Source organism: Harmonia axyridis, chromosome 3 (assembly GCF_914767665.1).
Source record: "Harmonia axyridis chromosome 3, icHarAxyr1.1, whole genome shotgun sequence".
Lineage (NCBI taxonomy): Eukaryota > Metazoa > Arthropoda > Insecta > Coleoptera > Coccinellidae > Harmonia > Harmonia axyridis.
In genome coordinates this window covers 31320228-31346426 of record NC_059503.1, presented here as the reverse complement: position 1 = coordinate 31346426, position 26199 = coordinate 31320228, and the positions used below count along the sequence as shown (strand labels likewise).

The window sequence follows — 26199 nt, the reverse complement described above, 5'->3', positions numbered from 1 at the left end:
TTTGCAATTCTCCAGTCATAATGTTAATTCTTCAAAATGGAATGCAGAATATACGAGAAACGATTACATTTTACCATTCCAGCTAATCCTTCTTAAGAAATATAAGAAATTTTTATTTAGTTTTATTTTTTATTCAGTATATCACAAGATTGGCTAATTCGATTAGCTTATTTCTCATGTTGAAGACCTTGTGAGCAAGTTCGCCAAAATGAAAATTCTAAAAGTTACTTTCTGAATTCATATTCATTTACACCTCAAGCATTTTATTTTCTTCTTACCAATGCTAAAATGAATTTAATTTTTTGTACAGGTTTGATAGTGTTGGGTTCTTGTAAATAAATATTTCTCGTATGTTATTATCAAAATAATTCCTTCAATTTTTTCATTGCTTGTAGAAGTTCTCCTGATTAGCCAATATTATTGTTGCAGTTTGGCTAGCGACGGCTCTAAAAATGTACATAGTTGGGTATTTCTGAAAACAGTTGTGCCAGTGAACTTTTCTATTAATTATACCAATGGAAACCAGACTAGATATTTCGACAAAATAACAGTCGGCTGTTCTTCTGGAACAAGGGTATAATAAATGTTTTTTAAGATATTTGAAGCCATATTGATATACTTAATGGAACGAAATATTTAAATTTTGAGGTTAATATGTTGTCCCATAATTTCGAGATTTTTGAATTGAATTTTGAATAATTTTGAAAAAATAAGCCGTAAATCATTGTGATAAAGATCGAAGAAGATTTGTATTGGTTAGAGCTATACTATGATAAAAAAGGCAATCATGTTTATGTTTTTTCATACTTTATTTTTTATCTCAGAATATATTCACATGATCAATCTTAATCTGAACTATAAAATACTTACAACGAATATATTTTATACACAAGACTCACAATAACATTTCGACACTAATTTGCTCAAAAACAGTTCTCATTTTTTAAACCATCGATGTTTTTCTTGATGATACATCGGACGAATCATGAGTTGAGTATTAGCAAAAACGATATTTACAGACTAAAAATAGGCAATATTCTTCTTTCATTACAGTTCAGAAGTCTTCGCTACCTCTTCACGTAAAAAAATAAATAATATGAAAATTTTCGCTTATGAAATGGGCACATGAAAGATGAATTAAACTAAAAAGATGTTACAATATTGAGAATATCATGTTAAAGATTAAGACTAGTTGAAAGAATGATTTTATATATGTATGGTTTTTATAATTAACTTAGTCTATTTGTTGAAATTCAAACTTTCTTCTTGCACTCTTCTTTTCGTTCTTATCTCATTTATTTATCTTCTAAAATCACGTGTCGCTTATCTTTCGATTTCGTTATTGCGCAGTCGGCAGTTTTTTGAGCACCTTCACAGGCTTCGAAAGGCAGTCGTTGATCCATTCTACATCAGGGGCTACGTAACCTCCGATCTGGTTCTGGTCCTTGCAGCCAGTGTCCCATGAGTATATACCTGATAAGATGTACCTGCTCTGGTCATTCGTACAAGCTAAAGCACTTCCGTAGTCGACCTGGAATGAAAAATCACATTGAATAAATTAAGTTCATCAATGTTTTATGTTTATTTATTTAGCGTATGGCATACATGGGTTTGGTTATAATTAGTTAAAATTGTACAGTGCATCCCATTTTGGGCGAGACAGCCAGGTTTCTCGCTTGTTATTCAAGATAGAGCCTTGCGGTTTTCACGTTCCTGTCCTTCTTTTTCGTGAAACTCAAGTTGGTTTTATCAGATTTTGCACAACTGTTTCCGTTCAAGAGATACAGGGTGATTTTGGAAATTGATACTTTTCGGACCCCTCCTTTATCTCCGAAGTTATTAGGAATAATGCTGAGGTGAAAACTGCGTCTCAATCAGAATTCTGCGTAGAATCCAGTGGCGTACTCAAATTTTTTTTTCGGGGTATGGTTTTGCAGATTCAACACAAACCTATATTTTTTTTAATGGAACACCCTATATATCATTACTTCGTTGAATTCGTAATTTTTTTCCCTTCAAAATGATGTATGATACTATATAGGTAGGATGTTCAAAAATGTCAAAAAACACTAAAACATCAAATAATGATGATTTTTTTGTTAATTGGCAATGGATTTCCCATAGAACATAGGATCAATTGGATAATTTTCATTTGTGATTTTCATTTATAGTAAAGTAAGCAAACAAAGATAATACACCCATCACTGACATGAAAAACAAAACGTAGGTACCTACCTAATAGCAACAAATGAATAATACAAAAATTCATAAACATTACATAATATCTTACAGATTAAACTGTTCAAATTGCTGTCTATTTTCCCTAATACATAAAATATACTACAGTAAAAGACTCAACAGTCCCGACGAATTTCGTGCATCAACAGAGGCAGTTTTCCAGGATTTACAAAAATGCCCTTTTATAATATTAAATGCAATCAGGCGTATTGAAATGTTTTGTCAATTGTGTATTAGGGGAAAATGGACAGCAATTTGAACAGTTTAATCTGTAAGATATTGTGCAATGTTTATGAATTTTTGTAATATTTATGTGTTGCTATTAGGTAGGTACCTACGTTTTGTTTTTCATGTTAGAGATGAGTGTATTATCTTTGTTTGCTTACTTTACTATAAATAAAAATCACAAATGAAAATTATCCAATTGATTCTTTTTTCTATGGAAAATCCATTGCTCATTAACAGAAAAATCATCATTATTTGATGTTTTAGTGTTTTTTTAACATTTCTGAACATCCTATTTACATAGTATAATACATCATTTTAAAGGGAAAAAAATAGCAAATTCAACGAAGTAATGATATATAGGGTGTTCCATTAAAAAAACTATAGGTTTGTGTTGAATCTTCAAAACCATACCCCAAAAAAAAAAAAAATTGAGTACGCCACTGGATTCTACGCAGAATTCTGATTCAGACGCAGTTTTCACCTCAGCATTATTCCTAATAACTTCGGAGATAAAGGAGGGTTCCGAAAAGTATCAATTTCCAAAATCACCCTGTATCTCTTGAACGGAAACAGTTATGCAAAATCTGATTAGACTAACTTGAGTTTCACGAAAAAGTAGGACAGGAACGTGAAAACCGCAAGGCTCTATCTTAAATAACAAGCGAGAAACCTGGCTGTCTCACCCAAAATGGGATGCACTGTACACATTCACATTACGTCATAAAACATATAAGTGTATACCTAAAAGTAGTATACCTAAAATGTTTTATGTTGAATATATACCTTGCATTGGTCCTTCTCAGAAAATCCGCAAAGTGTGTTTGGACTGTAATTTGGCATCATATCCTGGTATGTACTTCTAAGAGTATCTCTGCATTGCTCATTGTCCATGATGTTCACACCAACAGACCTCATAACTGCTCCTTTAGCATGCACTGAAAATAGGTTCATTGCACTTACGTTCAAACATTTCTTGAGACTAGCATTAGGTAAATTTTCATAAAAATATCAAATTGACAACATTGTGTCTATTTTCTTCACAATAATCTATCTTTATGATTTATTTGGTTTATTTTTGGTATCCAATTCTAAATATCTAAAACTGTACAAATTGAATAAACGGTTAACAAATTGTGTAACTAAATTAACATAATAGCAGACGTACCTTTCGGAATTTTGTACGGCATTTTTTATGAATATTTGTTAATCATTCACTCAATTTGTACAGTTTTAGTTATTTGAAATTTTTTTTCTGGTTGGTTAATAATATTATGTCATTTTAGAATTGGAATTGTATTCCGAGACAAAAATAAACCAAATATATCATGAAGATATATTATTGTGAAGGAAATGGAGAAAATGTTGTCTATTTTTTTATATTAATACAGGGTGTTCCATCTTAGATAGGCCACCCCATAAATTTCTTATCCCTTAGTGATTGGAAAAACTTTCCGAAACACGTCGGATGATTTTGTTTGGTCTTGCTTCCGATCCAAATCATCATCATTTAATTAATGAATCAATTGTTCATTGTAAAAATAACCAAAACATTCAAGTTGGCTCATTTGAGCTAAAAAAATGATTTTTGGCGAAAACGGTTCATCAAAACTACGTTTTTCATACACCGTTGTGAAAAGGCTTCAAAGACCTTTCAAATGAAGTATCACTCAACCTCTCTTCCCAATTCAATTTTTAGGGGTTAAAGCGCCCCCTCTTAGGGGGTTGCTCGTTCAAGCCTCAAATATACGTCAAAATATGTCCCCCAAACAAAATCATTCGAGATGTTTCGGGAAGGAAGTTTTTCCAATCACTATGGCATAAGAAATATACAGGGTGGTTCGTCTGAGATGAAATACCTTGTATTCAATTACCTTCATCAAGTAGACTCAATAAACTTTTATAAGGTAAATTTTCAGTAACTCACATTGTAAAATCCTCTTTCCCCAACCAGTTGCAATACAATTCCTTGTGGGAATTTTATTTGGTTCTGGTAGACAAATGGTACCAATATTCTTAGCAGGTCTCAGTTTCTCTTCAAGGATCAAGAGGGCCAGATCGTTTACTAAAGAGCCAGGCTTGTATCCTGGATGTTTAACAATAACAGATACTTTGACTATTTGGAATGGCAGTGGTTCTTCATCGATACCAAGTTTCCATTCTCCACCCTTAACCAAAATATCGCTTGTTGGAAGTCTAAAAAGTTATAAAGGAAAATAAAGACCACATTTTAGTTGAGCTATTTAGTTGTAACTTACCCTTCTACGCAGTGAGCATTTGTAAGGACAGCGTTTCTTCTGATGATAGCTCCTCCACAAAGCAAGCTTCTGTTAGAATCACGCAGAATCATAGCTTGCCATGGAATTTCTGCGAAATTGGTGTTCAATGGACCGGGACCTTTTGGTGAAGTGTTCTGCAAGAAACATTATATTAGTATCATATTAGTACAGTCGATTGCAAATTCTGGTCTTACCTGATGTCTAACACCACATGTTTCTTCTTGGTTCCCTAGATTTCCATTTGATCCATTAAGTTCACTTGATATCGACCTTCTCGAGTTTCCTGAGCTTGATCTAGAAGGCCTTGAAAGATCACTCCTATACTGAGCGATGTCGTTAAGCGCAACATTATACTGTCCAATACTGTCGTCTTCTTTGTACTGACCGTCGTCGAAACCATTGACTAAGTTTGCAGAAGGCCATGGATCTTTGTAATTTGGATCTCTACAACATACTCCAGTAGTACCAGATCCAATGTCTCTACACACCTGAAGACAATGTTCGTAGTTAAGAAGTATATTCAAAACAAGTAATTTGAGGAATTAAATTATTGGAAGTGCCTCTTACCGTTGTCGGAACTCTGCTCAATGCTTGTTCTTTTGTTAGAACTACAGGCACAGGGCTCACAACTCCCTCAGCTGTGCAATAAATTTCCTGTACACACTTCAACGCTGCAGCACAAGCAGCGGGAGGTATCACATTTTCATTCTGAATGGTTTGGTCAGGTCTTGGTTCAGGTCTTGGTCGAACTTTGACGGAAGTGTCTGAAGTGTCAGAACCCTCTTTGTCTTGTGGTGGAGGTATGTATTGATTGTTGGTACTAGAAGGAGCTCCTATATCAGGATAACCGAAGGTTGGTGTGGGTTTGGGATAGTTGTATCCAGGAGTTGGTTGTGGAGGTGTTGAAGGGGGTAGATACTGAGTTGGCCTAGTTCTTGGTCTCTGCGTGGTTGGATAAGGTCTATATGTTGGGGAAATAGAGGTAGGAGATCCTGTAGGAAGATTGAATTCAGGCGTAGGTTTTGGATATTCGTATCCAGCAGTTGGTTGAGGTCTTGGTGAAGTTTTTTGTGTGTTGATGAAAGTTGGTGAAGGCCTGTAGGTGCTTTGTATGTTGAAAGTGGATGAGGGAATCAAAGGTCTTTGGGTTGTTGGCTGTGGTTTACGAGTTGGATAACCGAAACTTGGCGTTGGTTTTGGATATGTATACCCTGGTGTTGGTTTAGGATAAGTATATGCTGGAGTAGGCTTTTCGTAAGTATATCCTGGTGTAACCTTACTGTATGTGCTTTGAGGAATAGATGGACTTGTTTGATAGATTACAGTTGGTTTTGGTCTTGGAGTGGTGGCTGGTGGTTGGTAAGAATATCCTGGTGTAGGTCTGTATGATGGAGATGTAAATGGTGACAAACTTGATGGTTGGTATGTTGGTTGATAAGGTTTTACTTTGGCAGGAGTTCTTGGAGGTAGATATTCAGACTTGGTCGTTTGTGGAATGAAAGTTGGTGGTGGACGAGGTCTAATAGTGGATGGAGGATTGTACGGCTTCTGAGTACTTGGGAATGGTCGGTACTGATTATTGACGTTGCTACTAGAGGTTGGAACTGGAGGAGGAAGGTATTCCCTGCTTGTTGTAGGTTTGGGACTTGGTGGTATATAACTTGGTCGGTATGGTTTCTGCGTGGGTATAGTCTGAACTGGTACATAAGGTGTATAAGGCTTTTGAGGAGTTGGTGGTTTATAAACTGGAGTGTATGGTTTCTGGCTAGGGAAGGGAGAAGAGGGAGATGGTTGAGGCCTATATTGTGGTGGTGTTGGTCTTCTAGTTATTGGTGGTACATATGGCTTAGGAGTGGATGGTGGTAGGTAGTCCTGGATGAACGGCTGCTTCGGTTTCGGTGTGACATATTGGTTGTTGATGCTCGGGCTATAACTAGGTATGAAAGGTTTAGGCGTTGGCCTTGTAGTAGGTCTTTGAGTAGGGAAAGATGGCACGTAAGTTGAAACTGGCACTTCCAAATCTGGCGAAGCTACAGATGGTGGAGTTGGACCATTTAGGGGTGGCAAATAAGCTGGTCCTTGAATAGACGAAGCGAACCTAACATCTTCGAAGTTGTAGTTACTATAGTCAGGTGTGCTTCCGAACACATTATTGCTTGAGCTTCCTGAAATTTCCCTGGCAGGTTTTTGGGTACTTTCTCCTTGATGAGAAGATCCAAATTCTCCAGCATTGTTTATCTCGACTGGCAAAACTTGAATGAGCCCAGGACTGAAACCAGGGACTCCACCGAACTTGATCAGAGATTCGGGAACTGAGCTTTTACCGGCAGTTATGAATGTGTTGTTTCCTTTGAACTGAACGTTAACCTCTTGTGATTTGCTATTTGAAATCTTGCAGCATGCATTGCTCCTCAAATCACATGGAACATTCTGAAAGCCAAAAAATCAGGGGATGAAATAGTTATGGAAGAATATTTCATTTCCTCCAACATTAGAAATGAAATAGAAGTTTCCTGGAGATTGTTTTCCGTTTTATTTTTGGTCAATAATGAAGGTACAGCTAATGGTCAGTTGTAGATATAATAAATTCATAATAGGTACTCATTTAAATTTAAATTTTGTATTTGAACGATTTGACTGTTATTAGCGAAACACTCAAGTTGCGAGGTATGTAATTGTTATTGATGGTATCCATGACTAGAAGGTACATATGGAGAAGTTGAGGAAATTTGGGGAAGGTAGTTTGAAGTTTTGGATAACTAATCTTGGATGTTTTCAAACGCTGCATCTTGATTTAGTAGGTACAACATTTTTAGCAGGTGAGCTACCTACTCCAAAAATGCATTAGATGATATTACCATCGGAGAAACAGTAAATATTGCTATTTTTCAAAATCAACTTCATACTAGGAAAATATATTTTGCCTTTCACTTGCGAATTCTCATATCCGATGAAATTATTCTTGATCGTAAAATTGTTAAATTATTAAGGTCGGATTGGATTCATGGCATCATCAAGCTGCCCACTATTTAATATAAATAAGGAATTTATGTAAAACCTCCTACAAGTCGTGACTAGAAGCTATATACGGTTGCTTGAACGAATTGGATTGCAAGTTGTACAAGAACCATTCGGTCTGCATCCTACAAAACTTTCTCCTGCTGTCAGCAATGTCAAGGACGGGCAGTAAGTTACCTCGGGTAGCCAAATATTTGGATATTGCGAACCCGTAATAGATACCTATATTTTAATTCAGCGAAGTTTTTTTGCAACATGATTTTTCGAAAAATCGTGAAATTATAGGGCTGCATTATAAAATTATACAGAATTTTTTGTGACGTTTGCCTCTTAAATTGTCCAAAGGAAGGAATGAGTGGTAATCATTTGGTAATATATTAAGAGAATTTGGTGGGGGTTTAATGTTTGATGTTATCTGATTGATCAAATATAGATGTATTTGCTCTATTCGGCTAAGGCAACCTGTACAAGAATTCATTATGAACAATATCGGACGATGTTCACCAAATCCATTGAAAAATTTTTTCGTGTGTCGCAAATTCTTCGCATACTATGTTAAGGGATCAGCCAGAGGCTATAATGATTTTGCCCGAATCAATCAAGAAAAAGTAAGAGAATTTGAACTAAGATAGCTGAAACGAGTTCTGTTTAGGCGTGGAACATATAAAAAAACAGAATGGGGAGCAGTGCTTGCTGAAGAATTTGACTAGGGATTCATCAAGCCAAATAACTTGACATTTTAACCAACTACTTGACTTGAAAATCAAGATTGTGAACAATTACATACTTCAGCTTGACTTGATTTTAGATATTTATTGCTTGACTTGATATCAAGCTACTTGATATTACTTGAGCTTGATATGCACGAGTCGCACGGCATATATTTCTGCAATCTCGTGCGCGCTTAGATTAAATAAGGGGATTGCTCGAGCGCCGAGAGACCTAACCATTCGCCAGTGTGACTTTATTAGTAGTTTTCTCATATTTCTATGGAATCTTTTGATAGATTTTGGTAGTTCCAGAATAGTTATTTATAATACAAGTGCAGAAGGCATTCATATTCTTCCACGAGTTCAAAATTCAAAAACGAGCCACGAAGTGGCGAGTTTTTGAATGAACGAGTGGTAGAATGAGCCTTCTGTACGAGTATTATACATTATTTTCTCTAATTCATTGCATTTTTATTGAAATCAATGAAATATTTCCATAAATAGTATTTAATGATTTTTGCATTGAAAAATATTGGTTGGCAGAACTGATTTCTTCAAGGCAAATTGATGAATTGACAGATAAAGCCGTGGCGGAAAGTTCGGAGTACCAACATATAATAATAAAATATAACCATGAAAACTGTGCGTTTCTGATATATTCTCGCACGATTTTGTTCTACAAGATGTGGAAGAATGAACGGAATAACCACAGAATTAGAGAAATATCTTTCCAAACTTGGCCAAATGGCCAAGAATGTTTTATCAAGCATCAGCATTTTCAGCTCCTGTTGAAAGACAATTTTCCAGAGTTGCTATTACAGTGACAAAAACCCGCCATAGGTTAGCGACAAATCTTTAAGATGCCTCATGTGTCTTAGATCCTGGATGGAAAATTATGAAATTAAGCAAAGCCTGGAGGTTTCTCAATATTAGGAAACTTTATTTTTTTTATTATTTTTCATTTTGTTATGATTTATAGTGATTTAATATATGTTTCTATTTCGAAAAGGCTGATATTTTCGGTTCTTTTATACAACAAGTTTTATAAATAAAAGTGTTTTTTGCAAGATTCTTTCCCATTTCTTAATTTTTTATTGATGTGACACTAAGTACACAATAAAACTGCTTGAAATCGAGTAGCTTGATATGATTCAAGTACTTGATAAATAAATACTTGACTAGACTTGAGATTGAAAAACTACTACTTGAATTGATTCAAGCTAAGTAGCTTGAAAATCAAGCCAATCAGTGAATCCCTAATTATGACGATAAACTGTGCTAGGGACATAAATTCTGGATGCAGTTTGGCTAACCGACATGGTGTGGCCTTGTTGCCACATATGGCATTTGAAATATTCCGTCCAGCAGTTTATATTAGTGTTGTTTAAATATTACATGGAATTGAATATCGGGTTTCAAAGAAACAAGCGAATATTATATCTAGATAGACAGTGTCAAAGGTCGCTTCTTACAAATTGCTGCGAGAAGTTTGTAACACGTTTAACGTACTATTGAGAAATCGCTGAAATATTTCGATTGAAGCGACAGATCAATAATTCAGGAATTCTCCTAATGTTAACAATTCTTGCAGATGTTGCTAGTGAGACAAAACGCGTAGTTGGTGTAGAAAGAATGTTATCGCGACTCTTCTAATTGTTAACATTACGTATAAATCGAGATAATCTCGAGATTCATCTTGTTTATGATCTACGTCCTGCTATAAAGTAGACACAATTGAATGCTTACTGTCAGTTTAAACTTCACGGTTCCCAGCTATTAGCTCAAGATATTGCTAAAGTAGGTGTTATTTGCAAGGAACACACAAGAAGATTTTTGCGAAGATTATTGTGCGATGACATTTTCACACTTTATCAAACTTTCGGTTGAAAGTAATTTGGTAATATCATCTACTACGTTTTTATTCAATTAAAACCTAAGCCGCTTCCAGTGACGGATTCAAGGGTTTAAAAGGGGTAACTACCACCTATAATTCCAATGTGCTCTGATAGGTGGAATTTTCTTTACTTGTTTTCATTATTTTTGCCATGTTATGTTGACTTATTTTATATTTGTGATACTTTATGTTATATGTTTATCTTGTATATACTTTTTGGAGATATTCGGTGTAGATATGAAATTCCATTTTCAAGCTCTGTGCAAAATTTCAAGCCGATTACATTATCATTGAAAATAGATCAAAGATAATTCGAAAGAATATTAGAAAATAAACATCACAAAAATTTAGTCAATGGGTTTGTTTTCATATTTTTGCCAAATAAACAAGTTTTCGTGGAAAGAAATTATCGATGATATTTGAAGCACTCGCGGTATTACGATAATTCTATATAGAATGTGTATTTATTGTCCAACAAAACAGGAGAAATAATAGGAGATAGCCAAGGCATTTTTATCTGTTTTTCGTTTCCTCAACAAATGACATTGTAATTCAAGAAAGAAGTCCATACTCAAAGTGAAGTAGTAATATTGAAGATGGGGAATAAGCTATTTAAGTCTTCGTTCATAAACGATGAAAAATTTCTATTGAAAAAACTCTTGTAGATATGGTTCGAATCTTGAAGGTTTCAACTTCAGTAATTACTGAAATTTTTAAAAATGCTAAGAAGAATAAAATAAAATTACAAATAAACATCCAAAATACAAAAAGAATAAGTAACTGACTACTTGGTAAGGGTTCAAATGGAGAATCCAACCTCGAGGGATGAAGTAGAACAACATATATTTATATTACTCAATTAAAATCAATACAGATCGATAATCGAAATAATCTCCATTTTGTAACAAGAAAACATAAAAATATGAAAATTAAAATGCTTTAATGTTTTCTTGTTATAAAATGGAGATTGTTCCGATTATCGATCTGTATTGATTTTAATTGAGTAATATATTGTTCTATTCCTTCCCTCGGGGTTGAATTCTCAATTTGAGCCCTTACCAAGTGCTTAGTGATTTTTGATTTTAATATTTTGGATATAGATTTGTGCTTTTCGAAAATTTCTTTCAGTTTTTTACTGAAGATGAACTCTTCAGGGTTCGGAACATGTCTATTAGAGTTTTTTCCATAAAAATTTTTCATCGTTTGTGGAGAAGACTTAGAGACCTTAGTCGCCCTCTCTAAATGACATTGTGTTGAAAGAAGGTTCTCTCATTCTATTTTTCCTAGGCATGTCTCTTCGCAGATTAAATCAGTTATTGTATTCTTAATGACTAAACTTCGTGGGTACATATTTAGAAAATAAAGAAATCAGGAAGTAAAGACTTTCAACTTGTATTCAAAATTCATTCAAAACTGTAAAATTGAAGCGATTACCTACAATATTAGAAAATGTTGATCATCACTGAAATGAGATACTATCCTTCTGAAATTCGGCATTAACAATCGAGTGAAACATTTTCGGCTTTTATTTCATGTCTACACATCTGTAAGTAAATTTGGCATCGGTATGTCAAGTGCTTAGCCAACAAGGCCTAGCATCTAGCAGATACCGTAAGTAAGCAAAAAAGTTAGATCTTGCAAAAATAATTGTATGAAGATAGTTGTGCCAATAGGATACCTATAAAAGGGCTCTTTAAATGATCAATTCCTTCGTACTTGGCAGAATGCATTCAACAGTTAACGTTTTAATTGATACGAAATATAGCATTTTCATGATGTAACTGACTCGCTTCTATCTCCCAGATCTTAAGTCGGTCCTTATCTTAAAGATGATCTGCAACACTCTTAGTACCTATTATTCGCTTAACAAGCTTTACGAAACAAACTACCTGTTTGCAATTATACACAAAGGTACTATTTCTTTTTCAAGCACAACATCGCGTTCTTATCTCGGAACCTTTGTCTGGAATTGAATGGCCGATCGAAAATATTTTGCTGGGTGTACCTATTCAACATCCTTCGTAGGAATTTGACATCAGTTGTGATGCAACTGTCCGCTGACGGTATTTGGTTTGTTTCTGAACAAGACTTGGCAGTTGTTTACTTTCACTCCTTGTACTCTCACTTACACAGTTCTTCTGTACAACAATGGTCATTTATTTTGATTCTCGTACGAGAAGAGGGCAGAGATTAAATTTTTCAGACATCGACATTTTTCATGAGAATTATTGCGTCTCATTTACACACTCTAAATGAATGAAATGGTAGTTACAAAAGGCTATAGGCATAACTTCGAGAATATAATTTTGGAATGTTCTAACTTTCTAATTGAACAAGATAGATCACCTTTAACTTATTGTTCAGGTGACCTAAAGACCAAAGTTCGACATTTCTTCTTGTCACATGAGATAGGATTGCGCATAAACGAGATCGTCCGAAGGTCTACTCGTAATGGTGTAATTGCTGCAAGAGTGTTACGAGATATTGGCGCCGAAGAAGAAGAAGATGATCAACCATGTAAACTTTCCAGTACTCCTTGACTTATGATCGCTTTTGATTTCTACTTGTTTTCATTTCGAGAATGATTATTCGTCGTATTCGTCTGCGCTTATATTAGGTACCTACATTCTATGGAAAATTGATAATTGATATCATTCATTGATGATAAAAGATCTAGATTTACCATGGATTTCATTAAACATTGATCGACCGATCAACTCGTTGATTGTAGTGTGAAATCTGTGGAGTATAGAAGTGTCAAAATTTAACTGAAATGATTTGATCGAGCGAATGACCACGATAAAAATTTCATGAAACCCACCAATTCAAAAATATATAACATATAGAACTTTCTCATCAAACTATAAAAAACATCAAAAGTTTCAGTTTAACACGGCAAATCAACTATGTGTCTATCTATGATAATCTCTTCAGATACTTAAAATATTCGGTGGCCACCAAGTTCTCCTGATTTGAGTGATGACTTTTTAGGAGTGGAAGACTAGGAAGCATAGTGCCCCAACTATTGCCAGAGAAATTTTGTGTTATACGGTGCTAAAATTAATTTCAATATTTTCTTACGGAATTTTAAGGGGTATCTAAAATACGAGCCAACACATCCTAAAGAGAAGAGAAATATTTTTAATTTTGATCAGGGGTGCACGTGAAATATAACGAATTATGGGATTTCATAGATATAGGATATTTTGAAAAAAAGTGGAAAACTAATATCTGAATTTCATTAAAATAACATTTGAACATTTTAGTTAGCTACCTGAAATATATGAGATATTATAAGAGATATTCTTTAGGCACTTAATAAGCGAAATATGTGGTGACGTTTTCCTAAGTTTATTTTTTCAATCAGCAATTGAATTTCTGAGATTAACTAAAAGCCTTCAAAACGTAGAAGGTAAAAGTGAAATGACTATCACAAGGAAAGTGAACCAAAAAAACCTTGGCTGTCAGTTATGTCTATTATTTAGCCTAGAGGTTCAAGAAGATAATAACTGCGCCTAGAGATTTATAACTGGTCCAGAATCGAATGCTGTCTTAATTTCAATCTAGCATGCGAGTAATTGATATTAGATAGTTGAATTAAAATAGGGTCATTCTTCGACAAGAGAGAATTTCGAAATGCCTCCTAGATAAATTTAGATAATATCATCGTTTATTGATCAACTGTTATAATGAATTATTGTCTGAAATAATAGCGGCAGATTTTGTACTGAGATTTGCAACCTTGTATGCTAGGTGTTGGTTGAGGTTAGTGCCAACCTCTAAAACTAATTCCAAACAAATGAATGAAACAGTGGTAGATTTACACATTTACACATTCAATTCTTGTCGCCCCTACCCATATATGCAACTTGATTTGGGGGTTACCCCACTTAGAAAAATAAATTTAATTTTTTTTAAAATTGTTACTTACAATTTCTTTTATTTCTTCTAACCAATGAAGGGTTATTTCACGAATATCTCCCCCCCCCCCTCGTTACGCTTATATTCAAAATCATATTAGTTCAATTTTTGTTTTAAATAACTAATGTACAGGGTGGGCAAATTTCGATGTTTTAGCACTACAACTTTTGAACCAGAGGAAATAGACAAAATCTGATACCCACTTCTCGATCTCTTTTTCTGAAAAACTAACAAGGGTAGTATTCATTTTTGGCCACCTTCTTTTGTTTTCGAGTTATAAGCGAAAATTGGAAAAATGGCGATATCGAAAAACATTTATATCTCCGCTAATAGTGATGACAGAGCTCTGAAATTAAAACATTATACAGGCACTTTTTTACGTAGAATCCAGTGGCGTGCTCGTATTTTCAAAAGGGTTTTCAATTACGAAGCTATGACCCAAAGTTGTGTTTTTTCAAATGGGAACACTAGATTTTTGTGCCATTTTCTGAAAGCTTGTTTTTTTCTGATTTTAAAAATATATAACATCGTATGATTCGGATCAATATAAATAATAGAAAATGACCAAAAACCTCTTTTCACCTAACAGACTCAATATTTCTATGGTTTCAACTGTTGATGAACACAGAAAAATTGAGCTTTCTATAACAAGAGCAGTGTCCTTCCGTCAATCTGATTATTTCTATGCTTTTCACTTATTTCTACAAAATTCGAATCTAGATATGTTTTATAAATTTTTTATCTAAAAATTGATTTGGAAATAACGGAAAACCACAAGATCGAATTTTTCAATCGAAAGAGTTGTATTGAGATGCATGTATCAGGAGATTATTTACATAGGTCTCCAGAATCAATACGCACAAGTACCAATTCATTTTAAACAGCATATGAAACAATGCATATATGATTGAACTCAACAATTTAATTACGGAGGGACAAACAAGAAATAATATTTAACCTTATAATGACAACAATTGCACAATGCACAGTCGACACCTCTTCTCGATATTTCAATAGATGAATATTTGAAACTGTGTTCAAGCTACCTAGAAAACTTTTTCCAAGTTCGTTTATCTTTTCGAAAATATTTGTATAAAATAAATATAGATTCGAATTTTGTAGAAATAAGTGAAAAGCATAGAAATAATCAGATTGACAGAAGGACACTGCTCTTTTTATAGAAAGGCTCATCAACAGTTGAAACCATAGAAATATTGAGACTCTTAAGCAATAAATGGTTTTTGACCATTTTCTGTTATTTATTTTGATACGAATCATACGATGTTATATATCTTTGAAATCAGGAAAAATTAAGCTTTCAGAAAATGGCACAAAAATCTAGTGTTTCCATTTGAAAAAACATAACTTTGGGTCATTGCTTCGTAATTAAAAATCCTTTTGAAAATACGAACACGCTACTGGATTCTACGTAAAAAAGTGCCTGTATAATGTTTTAATTTCAGAGCTCTATCATCAGTATTAGCGGAGATATAAATGTTTTTCGATATCGCCATTTTTCCAATTTTCGCTTATAACTCGAAAACAAAAGAAGGTGGCCAAAAATGAATACTACCCTTATTTGTTTCTCAGAAAAAGAGATCGAGAAGTGGGTATCAGATTTTGTCTATCTCCTCTGGTTCAAAAGTTGTAGTACTAAAACATCGAAATTTGCCCACCCTGTACTTATTCAAATATATGGACTTCGTTTTAAAAATTCTTATGCTTTCGTTGATGCATGTTATAATCTTACAAATATGACGAATAAACAATAAAGGGTTTTTTATTTTTAATGTTCGTATCTTCAATTCAATGAATCTCTAAAAGTATTAATTTTACAGCTTAGTCTAGAAAATTGAAGTTCCTACAAAATAAGACATCTGAAAATATACTCATATCAGTAGGTTACAATTTTTCCGTAAATGAACTGTTATATCCTACAACAGTTCATTTACGAAAAAATTGTAAATTCATGAATTTGGTGTAGGTGGATTCAAATTTGAAAGATTTCTCTATAATTTCCCCCTACCTTCAATTAAATAGCATAAAATTTATGGATAATTGAAAAGAAACACATTATTTAAAAAAGGAAATATTTAAATTTATTCTGCAACTACTAATAAATAACACCTTTGTTGAGAATTTATTTTATTTATATGATCTGAGTGATATTTCGTCAATAAGGTGAAAAAAAGCAAAGTCAAAAATTTGTACCGAGCTTTCTGGGGAAGATATATAGTATAGTTTGATGAATAAACTTATGGCTCAAAATGCATATTGAGGAATAGGTATATGTCCTCCCAAAGTTGATAAAATTTAAATAAAATCTCCGCATAACTTTTTGATTGAAATTTCGTGCATAAATATATGTTGTTAAAATACATATTTTTGTTAGGACACTTCTACAATTCTGATATTGTTATAAAGGGTGTTTTTAGAGGGTAAGTCATGATTTTTTTGGATCAACTTCTATGATTATCGATGAATCTCGCGATGAATGAATCTACTGACATCATGAGACTACAAAAACTGAAATATTTCGAAAACGGTTAAATTTTTTGTATTTGGATAAGAATACCTTTTCATGTAATTTTCTTCGCTCCATCGAATGCTCCTACTTTTTCACTAAAACTAAAGAAGTTGTCTCAAAAAAATCATGACTCATCCTCTAAAAACCCCTTCATAATAATATCAGAAATGTGAATCAGAAGTAAATCAGAAGTGTTGCCGACCCCTAAAACCTGTTGCCCTAGGCTCAAGCCTACTTAACCTACTGGTAAAAACCCCCACAGGGTTGAAATTATGGAATATAAGAAGACAAGTAATAACAAATTTCGAGTTAATATGTAAAACTTTTAGTCCTTATATGCAAGAATATTATAATTATTAGGTATATGAAGACGCAATCTGGTCAGATCTCATCTCTAGTCGGTCAAAATAAACTTGACCGTTTTATTGCATAAAATGGTCTCGATCGTCCATCCGTTATGTAACGAAGAAGAAACTAACGTTATTACCCAATATGGACGTCGAAGCCAGGACCAAACGTCAAACTCTTGACATTTGGAAGCGTAATTCAATTAAAAAAAATTACGAAACGGACATATAATGAAGTGGATGGAACAGTTGACATTTTTGTGTCGAATCTCTGGCCATTTATCGGCAGTATATTTCTGATGGGTTTTTGTTGGGCAGACATTGTCATTCTCTATAGAATTTCTCGAGTTGAAGGTTTTCAGACGGATTTCGAAATGCGAAATTTAAATTGTGGTATGTTTGGTATCGATATGGCGGATCTTGAGTTATAGATCACGTCTAATTATACAGCTATCGATTTGTTATAGATTATTGAATGGTGCTTTTAAAGATTACAAAATATTTACTGGCAATAGATAATGGACGTGTTGAACCTATATATTATTATTTATGGATTGGGTGCAATTTGAGAGGTCATCTTGAGATTTCAGTGGATACATTTTGTGGCTTTATTAAGTCATTAATAATGGCATTATGAAGGTCTGACAGTGACATTTCAAGGAGTCATTTCAGAATGACTAGTGTAAATAAGGCTCAAGTGAAATGTTGTTACATGACTTCTGTTTTCATTAAAAAAATTAAGGAAACACTGACTTCAAGTTCATGTAATTTTTTGAGGATAATTCGCATGAATCTTCAATCCGGTATTCAACAATAATTTAGTAGATTCCTATTTGATCGTATCAATGGAGATATTTGATTTTTTTTTACGTACCTATAACTATTGGGTGGATTTCACTCATTTGAAATTTCGTTCTTCAACTGTAGTACAAATATTGAGTCCCCGAGTTCGAAAATATTATAATATATTTTTTAGTTCAAATTAGTACTTTTTTCTTCATAAACTTCTGTTCGCAAATGCTTCGTTACCGTACTACAGAGATTGAAGTTTCAAGATTTTTTAAATTTTTTCTTTATAGCACCTTCAGTTTTTGAGATATTAAGATTAAATTTGAAATATAGGTTACGTTTTAAGGTTTACGCCATCCAGTATGCCGAGTGATCGTAACAAGCTACAGGAAGTAATTTTTTTAAGGGTCAAGCACATTATTGCCCCATTAACTTTTTTGTTGTACGCCGCTGGTCGATTTTTACATAGGTATGAAATTGATTCTTTATTTTGATCATTCATTTTTTGTTCTTTATAATTTTTACTGACCTGCGATCATTATAGAGATTTAGATGTATTTATTACATCAAATTGTTCAAGAGAGAAGACATGAACTTCAGTTCAGGTGGAACTCTCTAAGTATAAGAGTATATATTCTTTTAATATAGAACGATACAAAAATTATTAACTTCAAACAATAAAGTAGATATGTATAGGGAGACAGAGTTTTTGCTGAGGCTTTTATCTGTGCTCTTGTATCATACGTTGAAATATATGATGCCCCGTTTACATTTCCTCTGCTAATACTGAGTATGGGATTAAAAAAACATCAATGGAGTATTATTCTTGGGTATTATTGTTTTGGATAGTTAAAATATATTATGTGAAATTTACAGTGCTTCTGGTTGTAATTTCGTGCTAACAATGTTCTCAGTTTCTAAGAATAACTCTTGAAGAATGTTTATTTTTTCGTTTTGCGAAAATTGAAATTTTGTTATTATGAAAATTTTGAATTCATTTGAAACGGCTAACCAGTTGAAAGCCGAATATTTTTACATTAGGAAGAAAGAAAAGAAGTTAGAAAGTTTATTTAGAAGTAGATAACAGAACAAATTATGCACAATTGCTTCATTTATCAAACCCATAATAATTTTGAACTTAACAACATTTACTGAGTGAAATTCCTGAAGAGAAATTGGCCTAAGCTACATAAAGTAATGTATCTTGTGTGTCAATTATCTCTGCCCAAAAAATGTATACTTGGTCTCTTGCACACTCGAACAATATTCTCAAAGATAGCTTTTTCTACGTGCTGTTATAGGCACATCCCCAAACCACAATGCAGTATGTCAAATATCTTCAGCAATCTATGATTCTAAATTTCATGATAAAATTTATAGAATAAATTTCTATCTTTTTTTATTTAAAGAGCTCCCATTTTAGGTAATTATCCAACATAACCCTAAGATACTTTATATTGACAGTTTTTCTATCATGAACTGATCAACTATGTAGATTAATAAAATAAAATATTAAAATTCTACTGAATCCGAAAATGGTTTAACGTCTGGAAACAATATAATGACATGTAGACAATTTTGTCTGAATGCCATTATATTATTTCCTTATTCCACTGAATATTACTTTATATAATGACTGAATGGATTCGAAATATTAGCCGCAAATCTACAACTACACAATTCTAGACTCTCGGATCATTCCCATCACGTTTAAACTTTCCAAAAAAAAAATTATATAACCTTTTGCGAATAAATGTTCGACGTCAACATGAAATCGAGGAAAGTAACGAACAACATTACCCATATAAGATGCATCAATATTAAAGGTTTCATTGGAATATGAGTATGGTATGTACCAGGAAGTAACGACAGATAATGATTATAAGGTACCTATAAAATGATGCACAAAAATAAGGCCTTTGACACGGATAAGTTACCAACTCATCTCAAGGAACGGATCTACATTCCATCTGAAGTAGAACGAAATATTTTTGGTTAGTAGTTATGGCGATATTATCTAATAAAAGCAAAAGTTTTATACTTCATGATGATAAAAATTGGAAAAGTTCTTAACTTTTTTTTTCTTCAATAGTCAACAGTATTTTGACAGCACTTTTGAAAGTAGATAATTATGTGGTCCTCTCTTTGTCATGTTATTTTTTATATATCGAGTCCAACTCTGGTTCGGAAGCATCCCAAGCAGCCCATGGCGTTGAAAAGGTGTGAACAAGCGAGCCAAATCTCATATTTATGATCATGAAGGGTTACTCAATCTCTTCCGTGGGTATCAGGTAATATGCGAGCAGTTCTGCGAAAATTTCTTTTTTCTTGTATGCTTTCGACTAACTCCGCCTTTAGCGTCGGATTTATGTAACAGAGAGAATATCCTTAAGCAGATTCTGCAGAATTTACAATTTTCAACAACATATGAAAACAAGTGGAACATGATCCAGTCAGGTAAGTTGGTTGAAAAACATTTTGAAGCTTTTTTTTCGAATATGATCCATTGAACATGTAGTGTTTAATTTGGAGTTTTTTACTGATGGGAAAAGTTTCAAAAATTCACGAACATTAGGAAGAGGTTTAAAACTTGCTTTTTTTTCGAAGACACCTCTTGTTATTGGATACAACTAAGATGAAACATGCTACATTGTATCGTCAATTTTATTACTACCTATTCGCCTGAAGGCTCTTGACATGACCTTAAACACTACTTCTAAAAAAGAATGATGCTCTAAGGTGCACACAATAAAGTCTAGATGAATAGAATCAATGGCATTTAGTTGAAATATTAATGTCATTGTCAGCGACAAACAATAGGTTGTGAAACATATGATGCGCCTATACATAAATTGTTGAACACATTTTATTATTATACGGTAGTTCGAAGCTATAAAGGAGCTCTGGACTTTGGATTAGATGGCGGGAGTGTAAAATGTCAAACGAAATTTTTTTTTTACAGTGAAGTGAAATTTGACGTACCAAAACTGTGGCGAATCTTCGAAAAAGTATTTATAGGTGTACTAATTAATTCAACATGTTTTTCGCTGAGTACAAGCCTCAACAGATTCAAAAAATAATTCCGGTATACAAATACAGCTATGCAACTTATATAAAAAACCAGCGGCAGTTGTTTTAACCCTTTATGTTTTGATGGAAAACGGTTTGAATTCTTCTATTCTTTATTGCTTTTCTTATGTCTTATGAAGACTCAAATATATATTCGAAGAACAGCTCAAAAGTCAATTGACTTAGGTATGCGATTATACTAACAAAGAAACTGCAACACCCAGAAAGAGCTGTTTAAATTAACTTTTTTTTTGTGAAACATAGATAGTGTAAAAAGCAGTAAATGATTGAAATTTGGAGAAAAAACGAAGGGTTTATTTTTTAATAAATTAGTTAATAATCTGTTTGTCCACACATAACACATCTCGGTATTGATGCAATAAGATGATCTATTTCTTCTTGAGGAATACTATCCCAACCTATCCATACTTCATGTCTCAGAGCCACCAAAGTCCGTGGGGACTGGGGTAAATTTCTAAGTCTCCCCATGATGTCCCAAATATGCTCTATGGGCGAAACATTGGGGAATCTGGGCGGCCATGGCAAAATAATCACATGGGTCATTTCGAAAAAGTTTAAACTAACTCTGGCAACATGAGGTCGGGCATTATCTTGCTGAAATATTGGATTCCCAAGCCGGTTAAGGTAAGGGAGAGTATATGGCTTCACAATTTCTTGAGGGAAACGCAGCGCTATCATGTAACCTCGAAGAAAGACAAAAGGTGACCTACCATAACGCGTACTGTCTGCTTTACATGACGCTTAACAAACTGGGGTTCACATCTTTCTCCCCGACGTCGTCTAACCCTTCTTCGGGCATCATGAGCACCCAAAGAGAATCGAGATTCATCAGAAAAGACGACCTGATGCCATACAACATTCCAATGTTAATTTTCTCTGCACCACTGTAATTATTGCTGGTGATGCTCAACCGTCAGAGGTGACACAAGATAGGGTCGATATTGTTGCAGCCCGAAAGACCTTATCTGGCGGTAAACCGTTCAGACAGTTACAGGATGGCTTTGTTCTCCAATCCACTCATCAGACCAAGATCGAGTTGCCGCAAATGGGTCTCTAATGGCCTAAAGTCTTAGACGTCGATCTTGAACTTCATTTGTGCCCCTTCGACTTCCGGTACCTACTCTTCATCGATTTTGGGCATTATCAAACCACGCTTGACAAAATCTCATCATAGTAGTTGGATTTCTGTTCGTACGGTTAGCAATTTTTTGAAATGAAAACCCCGCCTCCCGCAGACCAATAATTCGACCTCTTTCAAATTCATTTAGCTGACGATAAATCCCATGTACACGTGCTCTAGGCATTTTTACAACTAAACATCGACTTTTGGATCTTCTGAACAACTGGTTTGTTGTAAAATTCAAAGAACTTGCAAAAAACGACTACAATATTTCATTACCAAAAATTGTTCACATGGAAAAACCTTCACGATTTTTTCTCCAAATTCAATCTTTTACTCATTGCTATACTATCTAAGTTGTATCAAAAAAAAAATTTGAAAAGCTCCTTCTGGGTGTTGCAGTTTCTTTGTCAGTTTGTATATTAAGAAAGTTTAAAGTTACTTACCGTATTAACTTGAAGACTGTTAGAGATGTAATCAGGCAAGACACCGTTAGGGCACTGATTCACTGGCACACAGACGAAATCATCACCTTGACACTTCCTGGTATAGCTAGAAGGACTCAAGGTGTACTCGTCATCATCACCAAATTTGCCTTGGGTTTGTCCTTCCAAAGGGTGTTTTGTCGAGAAAGGTTTTGGTTGGACACCTATGAAACCATTTTTGGCTGATAGTTGCGAACCATTTGCGGTGTACATATTTTGCAGAAAAGGGTTTTTGGAGTAGTCAGGTTTCTGCTGCTCGTTACCAACAATCTGAGATGGATGAGCAGTTGGAAAGAGTGGCTTCTGATCCTTGTTGAAGAAGGGGTTTTTGCTCAAGTCGACCTTCTCTCCCTGGTTAGAGAAACCAGCGTTTGGTGGAAGGTTTTCAAAGGCCCCATTGAAGAAGGGGTTTCCGTTATTGAAAGATACCGGGCTCTTGATGTGGGCTCCTTTGATTGAGGCTTTTTTGAAGGGTGAATCTTGGCCTGTCCACCAGTAGCAGTTAGGGTCATTTTGGCATTTCGTCTTCAGATCAGCTTCAGGAGTTGTCAGAGCAGGGGATATCAGTAGTATCCCCACTATAAACAGCGGCGTCATTTTGAGTTGATCTGTAATAAACCTAGGTTTAGTATTTTTCGAGACTTTTCCATAAGATATCTTGATCAACATTTATTAACAATTATCAGGAATAATCTTTAAGCCTTGTTGGGACTACGAAAATTCAAATCCCTCCTATTAGTTACAACCTTTTTAAACACGCGTACTGAATCATGTAAGTAAAACCAATAAATTGAGAAACATTCTGTCGTGAAACTATTTCAGATTCATTATTTAAACATAAACAAACAACCACTGTCCATTAACAAGTAAACATGCTTGCAACTTCAAGATCTTGATCGCTATCATAAAATACGATAAAAGATGCATTTATTCAAAATAAATAATATATAACGTTATTTGATATTCAAATTCTTCTTGTCGGGAATCTAAAAAGCGAGAATAAAATAGGCGAAGTTCGTCGAGCACCTTGAAAAAAATTACACAACTCGAGATTTAGGTGAAAGAGTGGGCGTAGCTGGCAGAGGAAAGGCCGCTATGCCATATCTAGAATTTCATCTGTTGATCCGGTTCTGGATTGCTTTCCTGGACGTTCACCTTGCTTGGCATCTGCCGATGAGTAGGTCGTTTAAAATATGGTCCCTCGAGCCGGATCTACTTACTACGTAGGGATCGCTTTTTTTTTTCGCGGCGAATTTTTTCACGTGGTCTTCAGGTTGGGTTTTCCGATGTAAACGTCCTCTTGAAGGATAAGCGGTGTGGTCTTCTGACAGGATTACTATTTTTAGAGCCGAAACTTGCCAATATGATAATCTGATGCGGTCCTAATGTGATAAATAGTCAGCTAACGGAATTACGAATTCGGTTTGGCCATATTATGGTGATATTTTATATTATCAATGTTCGACGTTTGAAATATTACAATTTAAGTCCGTAATATGGTGATATATCTACTGTATAGAAGACAATATCTATTCGACAATTTTCCAAAATTTCAGTAATATATGTGTATTATCAGAATTTCTGCAGAAATTCTGATCTATTATAATTATCAAATGGATATAAAGTAAATCGTTAACTGAATTTAAAATTTTTTTTTGGACAATTGGCAGGTGTAAATAATTGCACAATGATAACAGCTGAACTATAGATTAATCTTCACTCATTCTTGGAATACACTGGAATCTTTTGTGTAATCAAAGAAAATTACCTATGTTCTTCCTTCTATATAGGGTGTTCCAAATTAAGTCGGCAACCATTGCCAACTCCGTTATTGATGCTACGATGTCGGTTAAATGGGCAAACTGGTAGCATTTATAGTGGCCTTTTCGATGCAGAAAACAAACAAAAAATTGACAGTCACGAAGTCATAATATTTCATAAAATGATATTTTTTTTCAATGGAACACCCTATATTTTTTCATGCATTTTGATTTGTTATAACATTCTCAACAACAAAGCGCTTATCACCTTTTTTCCTAAAGTGGGAAATGAGCGACTTATTTTGAAATATTTATTTCTTTCACTAGTACAAAAAATTTATTTGTTTCGGCGAATAACACCTCATGATTGTCCAAGCACCCATTTTTTGTACTTATACGAATGACAATATTTCGTTACTAATAGCAAAATTAGACAGTAATAAGAAAACATTGCGCTGGGATGTGAACTCGTGAAACCCGTGATCATCATGTCGCACCACTCAGTTGACACCACTAAGCTATTTGGTATTAATATAAATAACGATGATTTCCATCCTAAAGCCATTTCCCTAACCGCGTTCATTTTGTGAATCAATAGTGTCAATAAAAAAGCCCAAATATGTGTTCAACAAGAAGGCGGTGTTTTTGAACATTCACTCGATATTTTATAGCTCTTCATTAAATCCGTTTGTTATAAATGTTTCCTATCAATACAACTCTCTTATTTTCATCTTTACGAAAAAAAGTCAAATGAGCTTTGTAGTTGAAAATGTTATTACGAATCGAAATGCATCAAATGATATAGGGTGTTCCATTGAAAAAAATATCATTTTATTAAATATTATGACAACGCGACTGTCAATTTTTGTTTTGTTTTCGGCGTCGAGAAGGCCAATAAAAATGCAACCAGTTTGCCTATTTAACAGACATCGTAGCATCAATAATAACGGAGTTAGCAATGGTGCCGACTTAATTTGGAACACCTGTATACGAATGACATTATATTCCATTCTAAAAATCTTTTTCAAAGATTGTGAAGAAAATAATCATAGTTATATTGCTAATTAAAAAAAAATCTATTTAGTTTGTGAAAATGCTATGTTTGTGGCCTAGAAAGATTATGACTAAATGTTGAAAATGTCATGATATAAAAAATTTTCATGTTAATTCTTTAATCAAATTATAAAATTCAACGAATAACATTTTATTGATCTATAAATAAATGAAGAGAGGTTTCAGACAATAACTTGAATGATGACTACAATTTGAAAATGAGCTGGGTAAACTGATCCCAATATCATGAGGCAAACTCGACCTTTTGACGATCGATTCTAACAGACACTATTGATATAAAGATTGTTATTACAATTCGCAACGAAAAAGAGTATATAAATTAACTCTTCTCCAGGTAATTCAAACTAAACCGAAGCTGGAATTAGTTGCGAGACTCAACCAAGGTGAACCTAAAATGTCAACAAGGACCTACCCACTTTTGGAATCCGTGGAACCGGATCATCTTCAATTTTTTTTTTGCTTTTTATTCAACCAGTTGAACAATAAATCATCGATTTCAAGCATTTCATGTCTAATTGGTTGAGAATCCAACCAGCATGATAACATCCGGGTATGAGCAGAGGTCAATAAATAAATTAATATTTGCCTTATGGTATTTTCAATACCTCGTAGAAATATTTTAGTAGGAATTGGATTCCATTCATTTTACCAGGTGTTTGTTCTAGACAAAGATTTTCGATTGAGAGAATATAAGAAAATTATTTCGTTTAAGAATGATATAA

The 26199-nt window shown here is 34.0% G+C and overlaps 1 protein-coding gene across 1 annotated transcript in view; it reads right to left on the bottom strand.

Annotated features, from left to right (window-relative positions):
* Positions 1–790: 790 nt before the first annotated feature.
* Positions 791–26199, bottom strand: part of LOC123674799 (probable serine/threonine-protein kinase nek3) — a 37202-nt gene continuing 11793 nt past the window's right edge. Inside the window, exons 2-8 of the mRNA XM_045609887.1 lie at positions 22605–23251; positions 5310–7172; positions 4937–5230; positions 4722–4876; positions 4391–4659; positions 3250–3401; positions 791–1531 (exon numbers count right to left, since the gene is read on the bottom strand). Of these exons, the coding sequence (XP_045465843.1) occupies positions 1340–1531; positions 3250–3401; positions 4391–4659; positions 4722–4876; positions 4937–5230; positions 5310–7172; positions 22605–23240 (3561 nt within the window). The 5' untranslated portion in view covers positions 23241–23251 and the 3' untranslated portion in view covers positions 791–1339. The remainder of the gene's footprint in view (positions 1532–3249; positions 3402–4390; positions 4660–4721; positions 4877–4936; positions 5231–5309; positions 7173–22604; positions 23252–26199) is intronic.